At 45.5% G+C, this 19206-nt stretch overlaps 4 protein-coding genes across 5 annotated transcripts; 2 read left to right on the top strand and 2 right to left on the bottom strand.

Moving 5' to 3' along the window:
- The first annotated feature begins 442 nt into the window (after positions 1-442).
- On the top strand, positions 443-3524 carry ND-75 (NADH dehydrogenase (ubiquinone) 75 kDa subunit). Its single transcript, XM_017254121.3, has 6 exons — positions 443-598; positions 795-982; positions 1043-1374; positions 1433-2459; positions 2523-3011; positions 3077-3524. The coding sequence occupies exons 2-6, from the start codon at positions 800-802 to the stop codon at positions 3239-3241; spliced, it is 2196 nt and encodes a 731-aa protein (XP_017109610.2). The 5' UTR covers positions 443-598; positions 795-799; the 3' UTR covers positions 3242-3524.
- Positions 3525-4081: 557 nt separating this feature from the next.
- Positions 4082-9697, bottom strand: Trxr1 (Thioredoxin reductase 1). 2 transcript variants are annotated; one of them, XM_017254113.3, is made up of 3 exons: positions 9464-9697; positions 6211-6783; positions 4082-5334 (listed from the first exon to the last, which is right to left on the bottom strand). In XM_017254113.3, the coding sequence occupies exons 1-3, from the start codon at positions 9477-9479 to the stop codon at positions 4448-4450; spliced, it is 1476 nt and encodes a 491-aa protein (XP_017109602.1). In that variant the 5' UTR covers positions 9480-9697; the 3' UTR covers positions 4082-4447. The 2 variants fall into 2 exon arrangements, with proteins under 2 accessions (XP_017109602.1, XP_017109601.1); XM_017254112.3 differs by lacking the exon at positions 9464-9697 and adding an exon at positions 8146-8586.
- sni (SDR family oxidoreductase sniffer) lies at positions 8873-10928 on the top strand. Its single transcript, XM_017254114.3, has 3 exons — positions 8873-9304; positions 10147-10198; positions 10264-10928. Exons 1-3 carry the CDS (start codon positions 9179-9181, stop codon positions 10827-10829), a joined length of 744 nt encoding a protein of 247 aa, XP_017109603.2. The 5' UTR covers positions 8873-9178; the 3' UTR covers positions 10830-10928.
- Positions 10929-10933: 5 nt separating this feature from the next.
- On the bottom strand, positions 10934-12035 carry LOC108133978 (MAGE-like protein 2). Its single transcript, XM_017254115.3, has 2 exons — positions 11588-12035; positions 10934-11525 (listed from the first exon to the last, which is right to left on the bottom strand). The coding sequence occupies exons 1-2, from the start codon at positions 11766-11768 to the stop codon at positions 11119-11121; spliced, it is 588 nt and encodes a 195-aa protein (XP_017109604.2). The 5' UTR covers positions 11769-12035; the 3' UTR covers positions 10934-11118.
- Between the last annotated feature and the right edge of the window lie 7171 nt (positions 12036-19206).

Here is a 19206-nt window from a genome sequence, read left to right as displayed (position 1 = left end):
TTTCCTCATTCAAAACATTGCTGAAAAGTCGTTTTCTAATTTTTCGATTTTTTTCCAAGGGGATCCCCTGCAAAATTGTGGGTTTTCCTAATTTTCGCACTTTTGCTCCATCTGATGGCCATAGCTCTGCCAATTTGTATCCGATCAGGAAATAAAGTACCATTTAGTAATCAGCGAACCCAAACGCGACTTTCCTCATTCAAAAAATTGCTTAAATAAAGTTTTTTTCGAATGTATAAATTTTATATTTAAATTTTGAAAATATGCACCATGTAATATACATGCATGTAGAAAAGTAATCAGCTGATGCTTTGTGTTGCCAACTACCGAAAACAGTTTAATTTAATTGATTAAACCCTTGACTTGAATAAAAACGAGCACTTAGGATGAGAAATAAATTGTTGTAGAGTTTTTAACTTAGAAGGTTGTCCTGTAATCCCATCTAGACTGTATACATGGACTTGTGACCACCCACAGTCAGCTGTCAAACGGGTAGTTGGCAACGCGACTCTCCGCCACAGTGTGACTGTCAAAGCAAAGCGATAAAAAAAAGTTGTCTCCGCATTAAGAGCTCACAGGAATATTTTCCAGCATTTCGGTAGGTATTCCCCTCTAATACATATTTTTAAGCAACCGAAGGTTGTCAGAGACAGAGCTGGATTCGAGGATTAGCCAGGTGGCAGGGAAATACGCCTGGGTAATTCGATAATCAGTAAATGCTGGCAGCCAGCAGCTTACTTATGTAATTGTTGGGACCGAGGATTGCACCTGAATGTTGTGGTTTTTCGTTTCAGAAAATATGATAAGGGCACCGATAGTCAAGGCGCTGGGCGCTCTGGGCTCGCCCACACACCAGATTGCCAGCCGGGCGGTGCGCACCAGCGCCATAATGGCCCAGACGCCGGCGAAGGCGCCCGAGAAGATCGAGGTCTTTGTGGACGACATTCCCGTGCAGGTGGCCCCCGGCACCACCGTTCTCCAGGTAAGTCTTTAGTATTCATTTCTATAATGGTACTATATATATAATTTCTCTGTTCCCCAGGCTGCTGCCCAGATTGGCGTGGAGATTCCCAGATTCTGCTACCACGAGCGGTTGGCGGTGGCCGGCAACTGCCGCATGTGCCTGGTGGAGGTGGAGAAGAGTCCCAAGCCGGTGGCCGCATGCGCCATGCCCGTGATGAAGGGGTGGCGCATCAAGACCAACTCCGATCTGACCCGCAAGGCACGCGAGGGCGTCATGGAGTTCCTGCTGATGAACCATCCGCTCGACTGCCCCATTTGCGACCAGGGCGGCGAGTGCGACCTGCAGGACCAGGCCATGGCTTTCGGTTCCGATCGTTCCCGCTTCACGGACATTAACTACACTGGCAAGCGGTAAGGTCATCATTTTGCTTCCTTCTTCAAAAGAACTTACTTATTTGATCTTGTGCAGCGCCGTGGAGGATAAGGACATTGGACCCCTGGTGAAGACCATCATGACACGTTGCATCCACTGCACCCGTTGCGTGCGTTTTGCCTCTGAGATTGCCGGTGTTGATGATCTGGGCACCACTGGCCGTGGCAACGACATGCAAATCGGAACCTACGTGGAGAAGCTCTTCCTCACCGAGCTGTCTGGCAACGTGATCGATCTGTGCCCCGTGGGAGCTCTTACCAACAAGCCGTACAGCTTCGTGGCCCGTCCCTGGGAGATCCGCAAGGTGAGCAGCATCGACGTCCTGGACGCCGTCGGCAGCAACATTGTGGTCAGCACCCGCACCAACGAAGTTCTGCGTATCCTGCCCCGCGAGAACGAGGATGTCAACGAGGAGTGGCTGGCCGACAAGTCGCGCTTCGCCTGCGACGGTCTGAAGCGCCAGCGCCTGGTGGCTCCGATGGTGCGCATGCCCAATGGCGAACTCCAGGCTGTGGAGTGGGAAGGTGCCTTGATTGCCGTTGCCAAGGCTGTCAAGAAGGCCGGCGGACAAGTGGCTGGCATCTCCGGTCAGCTGGCCGATGTAGAGGCTCAAGTGGCGCTCAAGGATCTGATCAACAAGCTGGGCAGCGAAGCTGTGGCCACCGAGCAGGGCTTCATCGAAGGCGGCACCGATTCTCGTGCCAATTACCTGCTGAACAGCACCATTGCCGGTCTGGAGGAGGCCGATGCCGTGCTCCTAATCGGTACCAATCCCCGCTATGAGGCTCCTCTAGTCAACACCCGTCTCCGCAAGGCGTATGTCCACAACGAGCTGCAGATCGCCTCGATCGGACCCAATATCGATCTGTCTTACGAGCATGAGAACCTCGGCGCCGATGCCGCTTTGATCAAGGATGTCTGCTCTGGCTCGCACGCCTTCTCCAAGGTCCTGGAAGGTGCCAAGAAACCGGCCATCATCATTGGTGCTGAGCTGCTGGAGCGTCCCGATGGTGCCGCCATCCATGCTACCGTCGCCGAGTACTGCAAGAAACTAAAGAAGGGGGTGAGTTATTAGCGAATGAAAATTATGTCCGCATGACAGTAACACCTTCAAACTTCCTTGCAGGATTGGAATGCATTCAACGTGCTGCAGACCAACGCCGCCCAGGTTGGCGCTTTCGATGTGGGCTACAAGGCTGGCGTTCAGGCTGCCCTGAAGTCCCAGCCCAAGGTGCTCTTCCTGCTGAACGCTGACGCCGGCAAGGTGACCCGTGATCAGCTTCCCAAGGACTGCTTTGTGGTGTACATTGGATCGCACGGTGACAACGGAGCCTCCATCGCCGATGCCGTTCTGCCCGGAGCCGCCTATACGGAGAAACAGGCCATCTTTGTAAACACTGAGGGCAGGCCACAACAGACATTGGCTGGTGTCTCTCCTCCAGGCATGGCCCGTGAGGACTGGAAGATCCTGCGCGCCCTGTCCGAGGTTGTTGGTACGCCCCTGGGTTACGATAATCTGGATGAGCTGCGCACACGGCTTGAGGATGTGGCGCCGCACCTTCGTCGCTTGGGACAACTGGAGAAGGCTAGTGATGCCGGCAGTGCCAGCGCTCCCGTGAGTACTCCACCGGATATCCTTCGGAGGCGATTTGAACATTTTTTTCCCCCATCTTATTGCAGAGCAAATCCATCGGCGGCGGCCCCATCGATGTGAAGCTGAAGGAACTGAAGGATTACTTCATGACCGATGCCATTTCACGCGCCTCGCCCACCATGGCCAAGTGTATATCGGCGGTCAACAAACAGCAGAGGGATAACGAGGCCAAGGTGGCCGCGGCCGTCTAAACTACTAACTAATTAATGTTTTTTTTTAAACTCTGCTCTTCGATCTTTGCCCCCTCCACTTACTCGCGAACGGACAACAGACAGACAGCTGGCGGCACATGAGCAGGATGAGCGGTTGCAGGAGCTGGAAGTGGACCGGAAGCTGGAGCAGGTCCAGCGTCAGCACCAGCTTCTTGGCGCCCAGTTAAATGTAAATGAAAATGTCTTTGGAGTTGTTCAAAACAAAAGAAGTTATTCACTACGAAAAATAGGAAAACAAAATAAAAATGTAATAGTAAATATAGAGGCATTATCCAGTATTTCCTTCTCGCTCGATTTTATGTCGGAAACTATATAGCTGACGATATTGTGTCCAAAAATACCCAGTGGAATAGGTCTCTGATGCACTGTCCACAATCGGAGCATGCGCTTATTTTAAAGAGAATTTTTAAATTTAATTTAACAAATTAAACTATAAAATAATTCCTGAGAAATTATTAAAACATGATTTAAATGAACTCTGGGTACTAGGTTCGCATAATCCAGCAGTAAGCGATTTTCGATGCTTTCAAGCTAAAAAATTTATTGAGCTTGAAAAATGCCCACAATCCACCTGCTCGGCTTCCGAAAAACTAGGCGCTCAGAAATTAGTAGGAGGTTGTTAAAGAAAGGTTTTCAAAAAACGTAGTGTGACCTGGTATTGAACTTAATACTCAAAAAATACCAACATAACCATGTTTAAAATTGGCGGGCATTTAGTATTATTGTAAAAGGTCACACTATTAAGCTTCACAATTCAAATGAAGTGTTATCGTTATCGAAAGAAATTACCCAACAATACTTTTAAAATTTAAAAACATCTTTTGTTGGTGAAAAATTATATTTTTCTACCATACATTTAGGGGATTTCATGCTTAATTTCATTGGGTTAAACAAATTCAATTTAAAAATTTGGGTGTTCATATCGGCGGCGCAGCAGTCGAGGGATGGGTGGGAGATCCTCGCCGGATGGAGTCCACGAAGTGATCTCTGGTCATGTCCGTTGCCTCCCAGCGCCTCCCATCCAGCATAACTATTGTTTTTGGGGTGTGGGTGTTGGGGTTAATTGCGGAAACTAAAACGGAACTGTTGAACGCTCTTCTCTTCAACAACCATTCATCGAGAGGCGGCGGAGCAATTAGAGCGGCGGCGTCCCAGGCGGCTGGCTGAGCTACAGATCCCTACCGCTTAGCTGCAGCAGGTGGCGGGCGTGGGGTCCAGACCCGAGCGCTTGGTGATGTTCAGCCGGGTGAACTCCTCGGCGGTGGTTGGGTGAATGCCCACAGTGTTGATCAGCGTGTTGATGGTCAGGCCAGACTTCAGGGCGGCGGCGAATCCCTGGATCACCTCACCGGCCACTGGTCCGAGGTAGTGCAGACCGTATACGCGCTGATCGCCATTGCGCTCGGCCACAGCCTTCAGGTAGCAATATCGCACACTCTTCTGGGGGATGAAGAACTCCGTGGGCTTGTAGTAGCCGTGGAAGACCTCCACCTCATCGGCGCCGTACTGCTTGACAGCATCCTCCTCGGAGAGACCCACGCAGGCGTACTCCAGGGGCGTGAAAACAGTGGTGGCCACATCAGTGTAGTCCATGCGCTGGGTAGATCCACCGTACAGGCGACGGGCCAGCAGACGACCGGCCAGAATGGCCACGGGCGTAAGCTCGGGCTTGCCGTAGATGATGTCGCCAACGGCATAGATGTTAGCCACATTGGTGGCCTCCTGCGAGTCCACGGGGATCTTGTCCTTCTGTGTGTTGACGCCAGCATTTTGCAGGTTCAGATCGTCAACGAGACCCTTGCGACCGATGGCCCACAGAACGGTGTCGAAGGTGTCCTCGGCCTCCTCGCCGGTCTCCACATTCTTGAACTTGACCAGCAGCTTGCCGTCGGCCTGCTTCTCCACGGACAAGGGCACAGTTTTGCGCAGGAAGGGAATGCCGCGCTCCTCCATCGAGGAGGCCACCAGCTCGGCCATCTGCTGGTCGAAGCCGCGCAGCACAATGGAGCGGACCATGACGGTGGGCTCGTAGCCGAGACCCTTCAGGAAGCCAGCACACTCCAGGCCAATGTCTGTAAAGGATTACAGTTTAACAAGAAAGGAAAGCTAACTTCGGGCGGAGCCGAAGTTGATATACCCTTGCAGCTAAAACCGGATATATATCGCAAACATCGGATATAGTTGGCCGATCCTTATGATTACATCATAATAAAACCAATTAACTAAAATAAAAAATCTAAAAAAAATGTCCCAAACTTCTATCTTCAAAAACACGAAAGTTGGGTCATTTCCGATCGTTCAGTTATATGGCAGCTATAGGATATAGTCGGCCGATCCTATTGAAATTCGGTAGGATGGATCAACTGGCCAAAAATATAATCTGTATTAAGTTTCAGCTTTCTATCTTCAAAAACACGAAAGTTGGGTCATTTTCGATCGTTCAGTTATATGGCAGCTATAAGATATAGTCGGCCGATCCTTATGAAATTTGGCATGTCGTAATGTTTTGCCAAAAATAGCTTTCCTGTAAAATTTGAACTCTCTAACTCTAAAAACACCAAAGTTATACCATTTCCGATCAATCCGTTATATGGCAGCTATAGGATATAGTCGGCCGATCCGGGCCGTTCCGACTTATATACTGCGTGCAAAGGAAAGAAGGGTGTGTGCAAAGTTTCAAGACGATAGCTTCAAAACTGAGAGACTAGTTCGCGTAGAAACAGACAGACAGACGGACAGACAGACGGACAGACAGACGGACAGACGGACAGACGGACAGACGGACATGCTCATATCAACTCAGGAGGTGATCCTGATCAAGAATATATATACTTTATAGGGTCGGAGATGTCTCCTTCACTGCGTTGCACACTTTTGGACAAAATTATAATACCCTCTGCAAGGGTATAAAAAAATGAAATTTTCGTAAAATTTGAGGCTTCACTTACATCCAGCACCCACGACGAGGGTCTTGCCGGGCTCGCGATCCAAACTGAAGATATCATCGCTGGTGATACCGTATTCAACGGCACCGGGGATGTCCGGGTAGCGGGGTCGTCCTCCAACAGCAATGACAAAGGTCTGGGCGGTAATGGTGCGCTCGCCGCTCTTCAGCTTGGCCAGCAGCGTGTGGGAGTCGACAAAGGAGCCCAGTCCGTTGATGTACTCCACCTTCTTGTCGCGCAGGTCGACACGAGTCACCCAGTTGACGGACTTGATGTGATTCTGTACGGACTGCACCAGCTTGCCCCAGTCGGGCTTGATCTTTTCGTCCACGCTCCAGCCGTAGGCGGCCGCCTCGTGGACAGCCTCGCCGAGGAGCGAGGCCTGGTGCATCAGCTTCTTGGGGATGCAACCGACGTTGACGCAGGTGCCACCGACGCCCCATTTGGTGCCCAGAGTGGGTGTGGGCTTCACAAAGTCCAGACAGGCCACACGAGCTCCATTGAGGACCGCCTCCTTGGCGCAGGCCAGGCCAGCTGAGCCGCCGCCAATAACAATCAGATCATAGTCATAAGAACCTGAAAGAAAACCAAGGTGTTACTCTGGTTAGTCTGACTAATCCTTATCGCCCTCTTGGTAAGCCCCATCCTGCCTTGGTCTGCCGACTGCTGGCGCAGTCGAATATCCAAGTAAGCGGAGCGGTAGATGCTCCTCCGGTGCGGCGGTTCACCTTCCGGCAACTGGGAAGCGGGCACAAACTCGAATAGATGCATCGGTCGGGTAGCAAAATGGAACTGAAGGGAAGCCCTGCTGCACACTGGTGGGTAATCCCAGAAATCTGCAATCCTTTCGAGATGCCAGGCAGCGATAGTCGTGCCACATGCCACAATCTAACTGGAGCAATCATCTGTGACACGACCCCCAGTCCCGCCTCCATGTCCGCCCACGTCAAATGGTTTACTTTTTCTTTTGCTTTGACCCACCGATACCTTTTTGCCATGGTTACCGGCCCCGCAACCAGTTGGCACAACAGAACCCAGTCCTATCGCTGGGGATCTATGACTCCCCTTTGGTGTTTGATTCCATCAAACCGGTCCCTGGGGGGGGCGACCTGTTCCCTGATGAACAATTTTCATTATCGTCACGGTGCAATTAGTTGCAGAATTGAGTGATGACGACACACCGTGATGATGCCATTATAATCGGAGATGTGTTTATGTTTGTCGAGCCAGTGATAAGTGGGAGATTGCATGTTGTTGTGGCGAAATTACAAGTGCCAGAAGGGTTTTCCAATTCTCGAACATTCCTCGAACGTTTTTCAAGAGCATCTTACGAAATTAACAGATGTACCAGTTAGTCCAGACAGGTGAGATGGAATCTTTAGGGAAAGTAAAAGTCTAATCGTGAAGTCACTTCCTTAAACTGCAAAAGGCCAAGTCATCTTTAATCTTGGGGGAGAGGGGAGTTTTGATAATAATATATAGTTTGTAGAAGCATTATCTCTAGTAGTCTTCTAGGAAACATCGAGAACTATTCATTTGCCCTTCACTGTACTGGACAGAGACGGGTTGTGTGTGAAAGCTGATGGCTGATGGCCGACGATGACGATTGCCGATGACGTTGCAAATATGCGAAACAAATGCCGGCAAAAATAAAAGCCAAAGCCCAAATCCAAAGGCCGCTACGTGCCGCAGAGTAGGAAACTCGATAAGAGCCACCAAGGCCCGGCCCCAGGGCATTGGGGGGGTGGAGTGCCCTAACGGTGGTTATTAGTTATTGCATAATGGTGGTAACACAGAAAAACAGTACTCGAAACCAGAAACCGTAAACCGATGATCGACTTGCAAAGCGATCGCGTTGCCAACCAACGCGTTTTTAGAGGGGGTGGTGGTGGGCGGATGGCATATGGCATATCGATAAACGCTACAACCCCAACTTACCTCCCTTGGTCCTCTGCTTGCGCACTGGCTGATCGTACATGGCTTGGCGATCGCAGTGGGGATGCTGGAAGCCCGGCACATTGGCCGCCCCACCAGCACCCGTTGGGCCAGAGCTGCCGGTACTGTCCCTGGAACCTCGCGGCTGATTGCTCATTTCTCTTCGTTGTTGTGTGGAACTGGGACCGAAATTTGAGCTTGAGGCGGCGGCGTTGTGTCGATGTTTTAGAATGCCAGTTGTCGGAAACGGTGACGGAGACGACGTAAATATCGTCGAGCACTGCCGGACGACAGTTATTGAGAATCTCGAGTTCCACAGGTGGAGCGACATTATTTTTCGCGTCGCACCAGGCCAATTACAGACAAAAATAACAAGCAATTAGCGAAAGTTGCAGAACTTGGTGGGAAGAAAACAAGTCACTCCGCTGATTTCTACCGGAATGGCTGGGCATGCTGCATGCGAAGGTGGTGGGCAGCGGGAATCGCCGATAAACGGCTACGTAACAGAAGCAGCGAATCAGCAGCAGCAGCAGACGCGATGCGAATGCGCGTGCTAAGCAAACCGAGCGATAGCTTTTGAATATTTGCAATTATTTGCATACATTTTCCGGCACGGAACATTTCCACCTCCATTCCAACAGGCAGTTGTTGTTTTCGGGGGCGTACAGATGGCAGGCATTCAAAACATTTTCCAGGTTCCGCACGTTTGGCTACCCTTGGTATCGATAACTCGCCTACAGTGGCTGGCTGGCAACACTGGCAACCGGCTGCCGACCGTCAAAATTAGTTTTTTTTCGTGTGTTTTTGTTGCGTTTTGTTACGCCAATAAACGCCGAGAATAGATAAGCCAGCGTATTTCTAATAAAGCGCTGGTGAAATCCATACGGTGAGGTACCACAGTCACCTTAGGCCAGCCGCCGCGTACGTTTATTGCACCCCTTACACACCTCATTAGTTGGCCTTAATCTCGAGTGCCAGAGAGCCAGGCGAAGATTAGATTCGGAGAGATCACAGACGACGTCGCACTAGGCTCGACATGAACTCCATTCTAATTACGGGCTGTAATCGTGGCCTGGGCCTGGGCCTGGTGAAGGCCCTTGTCGGACTACCGCAGCCGCCGCAGCATCTCTTCACGACCTGCCGGAACCGGGAGGTGGCCAAAGTAAGTGTCTAGTGTTTATCCATCCATTGACCCCTAAGCGGTCAAGACCCATGACTCACGCCCCGAGAAACTACGCGAACAATCTAACCAATCCATCCGGCTATTCACCCATCATTCGGTACTAATGCTAATCCGCTCTTTCGCGAACCCCGCACTCACCTGGTACGGGCGCCATTATTTGTGTTGGTATTTTATCGAGGTGTTGCAGGCTAAGCGACAGGATCAGTACTAAGTAGTAAATAGTGCAGCAAGACGGTGGCAAGCTCGACTCGGAGAGAAACAGTAACTGTGATGGTAATCACCAAATGCCGCGCGACAGCTATCGAAACGGCGAAACGCAGATGGGGAAATAGGGCGCTAACGTTTGTGCATTAGCTTTTGTAGCTTTCTTGCAGCTTTTCGCGGAATTAGTGTGACCGAGCGAAATAAATGTGAGGAAATTGGCAGGGCTGCCACCTTTTTCCATTTTATTGCCAGATTAGCTCTTTATTTAAATATTGGAAACTCCTGGCCATTATTATTTTAAATTTATTGGATATATTGTATATTCTTTCAATTCTTAGAAATTATCCATGCTTGGTTTCTCTCTGTATAATGACTGTTTAAATCCTCTTTGATAAATGTTATGTGGCCTTAATGAATGTTTTGTGAAATTCATTATTTTAATTTAGATATTCCAGAATTTTCCAAGAACTCTACTTCCCCGATTTTGTTTAATAATATTGTTGTATTTCTATCCTAACCGGTTCAACGGGCAGGGAATCGATAAATGCATCCGATAGTCCTGATGGTTTCCCGGCTAATAACTGTTTTATTTAAATTTGAATTATTTTTATTCTCAGGAACTGGAAGAACTGGCCAAGAATCACTCAAATATCCATATCCTGGAGATTGGTAAGAATAGTCAGGTATAAGCCACAAAAATGTATTAATGAAATATGTGTACTTCCCCTCTTTAGATCTGAGAAACTTTGATGCCTATGATAAGCTCATTTCTGACATCGAAGGCGTGACGAAGGACCAGGGCCTGAACGTACTCTTCAACAACGCCGGTGTGGCGCCCAAATCAACGCGGATTACCGCCACGCGATCCCAGGATCTGATAGAAACTCTGCAAACCAACACCGTGGTGCCCGTCATGCTGGCCAAGGCCTGTCTGCCGCTGCTGAAGAAGGCTGCCAAAGTGAACGGCTCCCAGCCGATGGGTGTGAACCGAGCCGCCATCATCAACATGTCCTCTATCCTGGGATCCATTCAGGGGAATACGGATGGTGGAATGTATGCGTACCGCACGTCCAAGACGGCACTAAACGCGGCCACCAAATCGCTGAGCATCGATCTGTATCCGCAACGCATCATGTGCGTGAGCCTGCATCCTGGATGGGTGCGCACAGACATGGGCGGTAGTAATGCGCCACTAGACGTGGAAACCAGCACAGACACGATTGTGAAAACGCTCCTAGAGCTGGGTGAGCCCCAGAACGGCAGCTTCATCAACTACGATGGCTCCCCATTGCCTTGGTGATTGGGAATGAACTAGGAGAACCTTTTGCATTTTATGTTTTCTTGTTAATCGTTGTTGAATAAACTTGGTGCTGCACCATTGGAGTGCCTTGAAATCGAACGCAGTTTATGATAAATAATAAGGCGCCATTGCAGCCTCTTTCGTTTCGTTTGTATTTTTTTTTAAATCTTTTTACTTAATTGATTTACATAGAAAAAATATGTATTTTCATTCCCGCCCAGAACACAAGGATTTGATTTGGGGTTTCTAACCTACGAACTATCATCTACGGTCTGATCTTGGCTTGGTGTTATTTCGCCCGTGGTGGAATGATAGCCACTGGCACCTTGGACGGATTGGCAATCAGCTCAGAAGCCAATGGCGGCGGTCGGCTCACATTCCCTCCTGGCGATTCAACTCCTCCAATGCCGCTAAATCCACTAGCATCGGCCATCCCGGCACCGGCGCCTACCCCGAAGCTACCGTGATTCTGGACTGGAAGTTGACGTTGGGGCGGCACCATGGCCACTGGGCGTGGCGAGCCCTGATCAAGAGCTGGAGCTGGGAAATTTGATTGTGGTTGTTGATACTGTTGTCCGCTCAACGGATGGGCCACGCGTTTGCGTAGATCGAGGCGTGGGCGACGCGTATCGCCACCGCTGGCCATTGCACCGCCACTAATTGGTGGCGGATCGTTCCAGCCTGGTGTCAAAGAGCCTGTGGAGCGGTGGATGTGAATGAACCGGAAGAACAATGACTTGCCACAAAAAGAAACATACCTGGGAAAGCTCCGGTTGGGGCTATATTCTGCCCTGTTGGCGGTGGTGGTAGAAGCGGCGAATTAATCGGTTGGGTTTGGCCAGAGGGCAGGCCTGTTGGCGGAATCGAAGCCATGTTACCTGATGCTGGTGGTGGTCCTGCTGCACCAGCAAATCCTTCTCCTGGTGGCCAGAAGCTCATCGGGAATTTCGGACAGTTGCTTTCCTTTCTACGACGTGCGGCAGTGTGACCGATCCCCGAATTCTCAGCAAGAGTTATCGTCGCGCCAGTTATCGATAAAATTCAGTATTTTCAAATCAAATATGGTATTTTCAATATACGTTACTTTTTAAATTTGAACTTGAAATTATTTCTTATGACTTTTATGGTTTATTTTTTGCAGTTAGCAGCGATATTAGGCCGTATATTTTAAAATGGAATGCTTTTACGTTGCTTGAAACTTTTTGCTTAAAACTGTTGTAAAATTTCGTAAAAAAGAAAGAATATATTTTGACAAACTGAAGAGCCAGCTAGGTTATTCGGTTTTTCTTTCAAAATATAGAACCCAATTGATTTTTAATTGATGCTAATTAGTGTATTTGTTATTCATACCTCGGATTAGTTAGACTTTTCTCTTTTGTCGAGCAGCCGGGACAGAGTTATTTGTAAAACAATAATAATTGCATTAAGTCGCGCTTGCAGGGCTTCGTGAATGAGTAGCTGAGGGGATGAATAGATGAGTGGACAAGTGGATGAGTGGACGAGTGGACAAGTGGACGAGTGGGAGACTCGACGATCTGGTGGTCAGTTGATTGGTTGCTTCTATGGCCTCTTACAATAGCCGCTGTCACACGCACAAGAGTCTTAAGTCTAATCTTGTGCAGTGGCCAGCAGCTGCAATAAGCACCGTTAACGCTCGTTGAAACACTGGAGGATTATTTCAGGAAATCGTTGTTCAGGATATAGAACAGGATATAAGTATGTAATGTCGGTGGCAAAGACAAGTGGCAAATGTCAGGTGGCAGGGAGGTCGGAAGCGAGTTGGCGAGGTCACTAACTGGCTGCTGAATAAATGATGATGATGTCCCAACATATGGTCGAAATTCCAGGCTAACGGGGTGGGCTTTACAGCACGTTTTTGAATATTATATGGCAAGGATTATATGGGTCGAGTTTGGCTGCCGGGCTGTCTGGATATTGATTTTCAATTGGAAGCCATCGACAATATTTTCTCCATCGATAGTCTTGCAAATAGCCCAAAAATTGCTCATATTTTCTATTATCCTTGGCACTTGATAATAATAATCACTGGCAAAAAAAAATGCATGATGATCCTTTAATTGGCACTTGAAAAAAAATCTTCCTTATTTTTTAACTTTATTTATTTTTAATATAGTTTTTTAATATTTTTCTTGTTTTGAGGCATGGGCTCCTTGAAGGAGTCCTGCCACTGATGATTGTTGTCGCTTAATTAACGGTATTTAACTGAGACATTGTTCTGGCCGCCGTTCAGCTTTTATAGTGGAAATACAGGTGGTGGCAGAAGCGTCAGCGTTAACGTCGCCGTCGACATCGGCAGCGAGGGATGCGAACCTGTTCCAAGTCTTTTTTTTTTTTCGAAGACTTATATGTGTGTGCGTGTCGTGTGTGTAATATTATTAGGGGGCATTATAGTGTGTGCGAATGTGGGGAGGGAAAAGGAAAAAATGTGCTGCCTACTTTCAGGTCGGCGTTGAAAACCTACAACCGGAGCGGAGGAAAACCCCAAAAAAGAAGAAGAAGAGAATGAACGGCTAACGGTAATGGTAACGGCGGCGGTAACGGCACATTTCCAAAAGCAAACGTGCCACACCAGACATTGAGGCAGGCTTTATTTTATTTGCATTTACCATAGGTGTGTATGTGTGTGTGTTTGTCTGTGTTTTTTTTTTGTATTTTATTTCTTACAATTCCTTTTATTTTTTTTTCGTCCACGGGGTGTTTGAACCTGTGAAGCTATACCCGAAGCCCCTTTTTTTTCCAACAGAGAGAGAGAGAGAGAGGGAGTGGGGGGGTTGGAAGGAAATATGATCCGTTCCGATCCGGAGCCGGAGCCGTAAATATGCTATTGCAACTGCAACTGTGTAACTGTCGAATCACTGGTGGGCTTTCATCCCCCATTTTGACCATTACACTGCCCCCACCACCCACAACCCACCCCCTAACCACCTACATCGTAACCCCCACCGAGGGCGTTAAAAAATTAAATAACATTTTTCTATGGGCACTTTTATGGCATCTAGGTTTGGAATGCTTCGTTGCTCAGCGCCCGTACAAAAGTACTAAAAAAGTGCTGCCCTGCCCCATATAGTATATTTGCTTTTTGTGGGGAATCTCAACAAGCTAACGGTATAGGTAATGGTGGAGCTTAGGCGGCAGTATCAAGTGACAGATTGTCTGCGGCAAGGAGGCCACTAACGATCAGTCGATTGCCGTCGTCTTTCTCGGGAAACCATAATTTCCGAGACGGAAAACTGTCATTGGGATTGTATTTAAAAATAAAAAAAAAATTAAGAGAACCTAAAAAAATAACTATAACTAGTTACTAAAATATTTAGTAAGCGATTGGCATTAAAAGGTATTTAAGTATCCTTTTTTGAAAATCTGATTTATTATTAATTGGCAAGTGATTAAGGACTTTAAATGGTTTAAAACTAAGTATAAAGATTAGTTTTAACTAGTTTAGGGTCTAAACTATGTTTTAATTATTTAATAACCTTAACCTTTACAAAAACCCTATTTTAAAATTCCAATTGCAAATCCAATTATAAAAACAAATTCAAAACTTTTCAAATACAATTTAATTGAAAATTATCCAACACTTAAGTTTCCAGGTCCTTCAAATTACCGTTAGACCGTTTGAAGCAATTTTAAGGATAATGGCAGGCGCACTTATGTCTTGGAAACTCTTGGAAAATGGCAAGAAAATGGCGCATTTTCAAAGTTGATTTCAATCAATATTCATGAAATAACGTTGTAATTAAATGTCCACACACACACACACATACACATCGGTTAGGCAGGATCATGTGTGCGCGTCACACGTGTCCTTTGCAGCGCCACAAGTGCGACTGAAACAGAGACACAGAAAGAGCCAGCGAGGGCCAAAGAGCAGCGACCTTCGCTACTACGTCACAAGATAATCGAGGGAATTGAGAGGAGCGCCCTTTTTTGGGGGGGGGCGGAAAGGAATTTGCAAAAACAAAAAAATATATATATTTACATATATATATATGTATATATATACAAATTCTTGGTAAAGGAAAATGCAAATGGGATAGCTGGGAGGGGCGGGTGGAGCCGTGTTTTGCTTCTAAATATAAATGCCCCCGAAAATCTAGGACACTCCGCAGACGCAACGCCCCTGCTCCTTTTCTTCTAGTTTCACTTTAAAAAAGGGTTGAGGATTCTTGAATTTATGGGAATTTTTCTATATTTCTAGCCACTAATTTTCAGCAATAAAAATTACAAAAATATTAAATATTGTGTGTCCTGTGTTAATGGGGCTTAAAATATAATGATAATATTGAAACTTACCTAGTTCTATAATTGTAAAATGTAAAAATGTAAAAAAGATATAAAAACTAACTGAAATTAAGTCGAATAGTTATTTTATAAGCTAAATAATAAAAAAAAAGGATTTCATTCTTGATTAAAATGTTTATAATAACATTTAACCATAACATAGAAAAGAACTGAATATTTTATTTAAGAAAAAGGGCTTTTAGCATATCTAAAAATTATAAAGTTATATAATTTAAAAGTTGATGATTTAAAAAGTATTTTAAATCTTTTACCATTCTTTTCTGCTTAAAATAAATAAAACCTTGAACTAAGGTTTAAATAATACAAAAGCCTCAATACATTGGTGTTTATATTCTTGTTCTTCTCATTCTATTCTATTCTCATTCATTCTATTATATTCTATATTCTATTCTTCTATTCTCATAAAAAAATAAAGATAACAGAAATCATAATTTAGTAATTTTCAGTAAACTACTTTGTTAAATTTCAATTTAAAATTCTCAATTAAATTTAATTTTACATTTTTTTGTAACAGTGCCTTTCTTGTTTATGCCCACCCCCCATGTCTTTAATATGCTCCAACCTCTCTTGGTGCCCCTCCTTTCCCCCCCACTGGCAGCTGCTCCTTCTCATCTTGACGGGGACTTCGGGCCTCCGTTCGGCTCCACTTCGGAGCGACTTCGCCCTTCGGCACTGGGTTACTGGGTCTGTCAAGCGGCGTTCGGCGCTCGCCACCCGCAGCATCTGCGACTATGACGTCAGCAGTGGCGGGTAAATGGCCTCTGCAGGCTCGTCACATGTTGCTGGGCCGCCCAGCAGCCGCCCAGGCCACCCACCAATCCCCGCAGCCTCCCAGGAACTAAAAGCAGCCAAAGAGACTCAACAATGTTTGGGCTGCCCCTGAAAGTAGGCAGCGTTTTTTTTTTGAGGTTTCTTTGTGATTCTTTAAGGATATTAGGTTTAAGGCTTGAAGTTTAAGGAAGTTTTAGGATATTTAATGAGAGGAGTAGTTATAATATTACAATTTTCTAACTAAAAATCATTTTTTTACTAAAAAGCTTTTTATTAATATCAGCTTTTTCTTTTAAAGTTTTGTTAATATTGAAATATTGAATTGAAATGTATTGAAGAATTTGTGTTCTTGTGCTCATATACACGAAATAAAAGCACAGTCTATTTATGATATTTTTTCCAGTATAATATAATAATAATTATAAAGATTAATATTTTAAGTTTGTGGAAACGAAAAATACTCGTTTCGGAAATGAAAACTATAAAGTTTTCATATCCTTAAATCTTTATTTGTATATCTCTATACAATATATAGCCATTTCTAAAGCTTCTTATAACGTCTTCTAATTATTCTTATAAGCGGCACAATTTTTTAATTAGAATTAATTAAATTGAGTATTTAAAAATTTAAAGTTTAAGAAAAAAGCCTTCTCCTTCTAGATGTTACTTATATTCTAAGAAAGTCCTTTGAAGAAACTGTATTATAACCTTTTAAAAACCTGGTTTAAGTTGAACAAATATATAAGTATAACTAGCTTACTAATATTTAATAAAATAATTCTCTACAATAAATAAAAACACATTCTTATTTTATAAAATACTTCTTTGGATCTTTAGGGTTTCAAGCTCTTTTAATTGTAAGTTTTACCTTTAAAGTTTATGTTTAATATTTGATTCATTTACCAAGTTTACTTCATACATCTTTCACACATATATTAAATTAATAAAATTAAGTATTATTTATACTGTTGAGCTTATCTGCCCCACGGACGAGCTCAACGTGTCAAGTTTTTGTTTTTAAAAAATTCTCAAAACTTGCTTAGTGGAACTCGCACGTAAAACAGAATATTTTCCACAAAAAAATACAAAACACACACTTTTCCAAAACACTAACTTTAAAACACTTACTCTGTTTATTATTTTTTATTAAAATATAATCACTATTCGACACAACACTTGGCAAGAAAAAAAATTTTGAAAAAAAAATAGATTTTGGCGCCAAGACTTGGCTTTTGATTTTTGTAGTTTAGTTATATGCTAGTTAGTTAGTAGCTTGGGTCTTCCTAGTTTCTAGGTTTTTGGAGCCGCTCACGACTGTTTGGTTTGGAGACGAGATTCCGACTGATTTTCCCAGATGTCTTCGCTGCGAATGTAAACCATAACCAGGCTCAATCTGAAGCATCCTGACGCTGGCCGAGGCAGCAACAGCAGCAGCAGCAGCAACCAGCAGCAGCGGCAGCGGCAGAGCCTGTGGCAGCTGCCACGCTGATGTCGCACACAGTGTCCTTTGCAGGATGTGTCTGGGGTCGCTATCGGGGTTGGGTCTTCCAGCTATCGGGCGGGCATACCATGGCAGAGACTTCTCAATGAAAATCTCCATTTTGTTTGTCCTCGGTTGCTGGCGCACCTTTTTCCCCTACCGAAGGGGAGGAGGGGGTGTTGCTGCCTCATATCCTGTGAATGAATGCCAGCAGTGACGTCACAGCGCTTTCGCTTTCGCCATCGGTATCCTTCGGCGAGCATCGGCATCTCATTTCTGGCCTCGGCACTAGGTCACTGTGTTAGCAGACGCGCACCGCGGAAGGGCCGCAGGCGTGGCCGGGGGGTTGCGTGGGGCGGGGCTTAGGGGCGTGGCCGGGCATCCAGACATCGGAGACCGCACACTGGTATCTCTCAGATGCCTATTTTTGAAAAAATTCATGGTTCTTAGTGGAAGAAGATTTTGGATTTGGAGATTCAAAAGCTTTATCTTTTATGCGCAAAAGTATGCTATCATTTTTGGGCTTACTTTTTGGCTGAAATTTTTGGCTTTTAATTTTTGGGGAAAATAATTAGAAATGGTTACACAAATATATTTTAAAGGTATCCACTAGCTCTTATATCTTGCTAGTTATGTTTGGTTATATTAGCTATATTTATATATGTATATAGTTACCTATATTTTTTTACAGATATTTCTGACTAAAAAAATTCTGTTTTTTGTATATAATTGATAATATACTTACTTTAAGATTTATTATTATTAAATATCCTATTTTTACTTATATTTCAGCCTTTGAGAACTAAAATATTCATAACGCTGATATTTTATATTGTAAAATCCTCTAGAAAATTCAATATTTTTGACTGTGTGTTACCTGGTACTTCCCCTACTTGCTTTCTTTTTGAAGAAATCTTTCTGTAGCATACTTTTTGGAATTTTTTTTTTTTTAAGTTGAAATATTTACAATAAAACTACTCACAAAAATTTAAACTATAAGAATATTATGTTTTATTGTAACATAACGAATAAAAATATAAAAGATTATAAACCAATAAAGTATATTAAGTATAGCTCGGTTTTCCGATAATCCAAATAATAATATTATATTTTGGAAAACTTTTTCATTATCCTGGAATGTGTGTCCTGACACTGTTGTGAATGATTGGCTCCGGGCCGGGTCTGGTTTCGTTTCGTTCGCTTTCGTTTCTGGCCTGACCCGGACAGGCTTTTGGTTTCGGGTTTAGATGTGAACCGGAGCCATGACGGGGCTTGAGAGGAGAGGTGAATGGGGCCTGAGGGGCACGATGGGGTCCGAGGAAGCCGCCGGGGGAGGGGTCATGCAGCGGCAATGACGTCGACGGCATGTCTGCACACCTGTTTGACATTGCCATGCGTTGAATGAAGCCCGGAGCTTCGGCCCGGAGCCACAGCCCGTGGCCCGTGGCCCGGAGCTCGAAGCTTGGAGCCCGGAACGCAGAGACCCAGTCACAGCTATATAGTATACCGATTCTGTACCGATTCGCTTCACCCGATCCTTAACGAATTCCAACATACACCGCCGAGTGCTGTTGCAGTTGACACTTTGACCTTATGGCGTTGTGCGTCCAAGTTGCACTACCACTAGGAGCCCACTCCCCACTCCCCATTCCCATTTACCCATGTCTCCATATCCCAACCATCACAGCCACCAGCCACATCCACACATCCATGTTCACACTCACCCCGGCCAATTACGCTCTCCGACCTTCGCATTTATTTTTAGTGCACTTCTAAAAATAAATCGGGGTCAGCCAGAAGGAG

Source organism: Drosophila bipectinata, chromosome XL, assembly GCF_030179905.1.
Source record: "Drosophila bipectinata strain 14024-0381.07 chromosome XL, DbipHiC1v2, whole genome shotgun sequence".
NCBI lineage: Eukaryota > Metazoa > Arthropoda > Insecta > Diptera > Drosophilidae > Drosophila > Drosophila bipectinata.
The sequence above is the reverse complement of the archived record's forward strand: the minus strand, read 5'-3'. Positions and strand labels throughout refer to the sequence as shown.

What these genes read in the sequence shown, in the direction of transcription:
- ND-75 (XM_017254121.3), top strand. Translation starts at nt 800, where the DNA reads ATGATAAGGGCACCGATAGTCAAGGCGCTGGGCGCTCTGGGCTCGCCC. An exon ending in CCGGCACCACCGTTCTCCAG is followed by an intron (nt 983 to 1,042) that starts GTAAGTCTTTAG and finishes TCTGTTCCCCAG; the next exon opens with GCTGCTGCCCAGATTGGCGT. An exon ending in GCAAGAAACTAAAGAAGGGG is followed by an intron (nt 2,460 to 2,522) that starts GTGAGTTATTAG and finishes ACTTCCTTGCAG; the next exon opens with GATTGGAATGCATTCAACGT.
- Trxr1 (XM_017254112.3), bottom strand. Translation starts at nt 8,473, where the DNA reads ATGTCGCTCCACCTGTGGAACTCGAGATTCTCAATAACTGTCGTCCGG. An exon ending in CAAGCAGAGGACCAAGGGAG is followed by an intron (nt 6,784 to 8,145) that starts GTAAGTTGGGGT and finishes GTTTTCTTTCAG; the next exon opens with GTTCTTATGACTATGATCTG. An exon ending in CCTCGTCGTGGGTGCTGGAT is followed by an intron (nt 5,335 to 6,210) that starts GTAAGTGAAGCC and finishes AATCCTTTACAG; the next exon opens with ACATTGGCCTGGAGTGTGCT.
- sni (XM_017254114.3), top strand. Translation starts at nt 9,179, where the DNA reads ATGAACTCCATTCTAATTACGGGCTGTAATCGTGGCCTGGGCCTGGGC. An exon ending in GGAACCGGGAGGTGGCCAAA is followed by an intron (nt 9,305 to 10,146) that starts GTAAGTGTCTAG and finishes TTTTATTCTCAG; the next exon opens with GAACTGGAAGAACTGGCCAA. An exon ending in TATCCATATCCTGGAGATTG is followed by an intron (nt 10,199 to 10,263) that starts GTAAGAATAGTC and finishes TCCCCTCTTTAG; the next exon opens with ATCTGAGAAACTTTGATGCC.
- LOC108133978 (XM_017254115.3), bottom strand. Translation starts at nt 11,768, where the DNA reads ATGAGCTTCTGGCCACCAGGAGAAGGATTTGCTGGTGCAGCAGGACCA. An exon ending in CCCAACCGGAGCTTTCCCAG is followed by an intron (nt 11,526 to 11,587) that starts GTATGTTTCTTT and finishes ACCGCTCCACAG; the next exon opens with GCTCTTTGACACCAGGCTGG.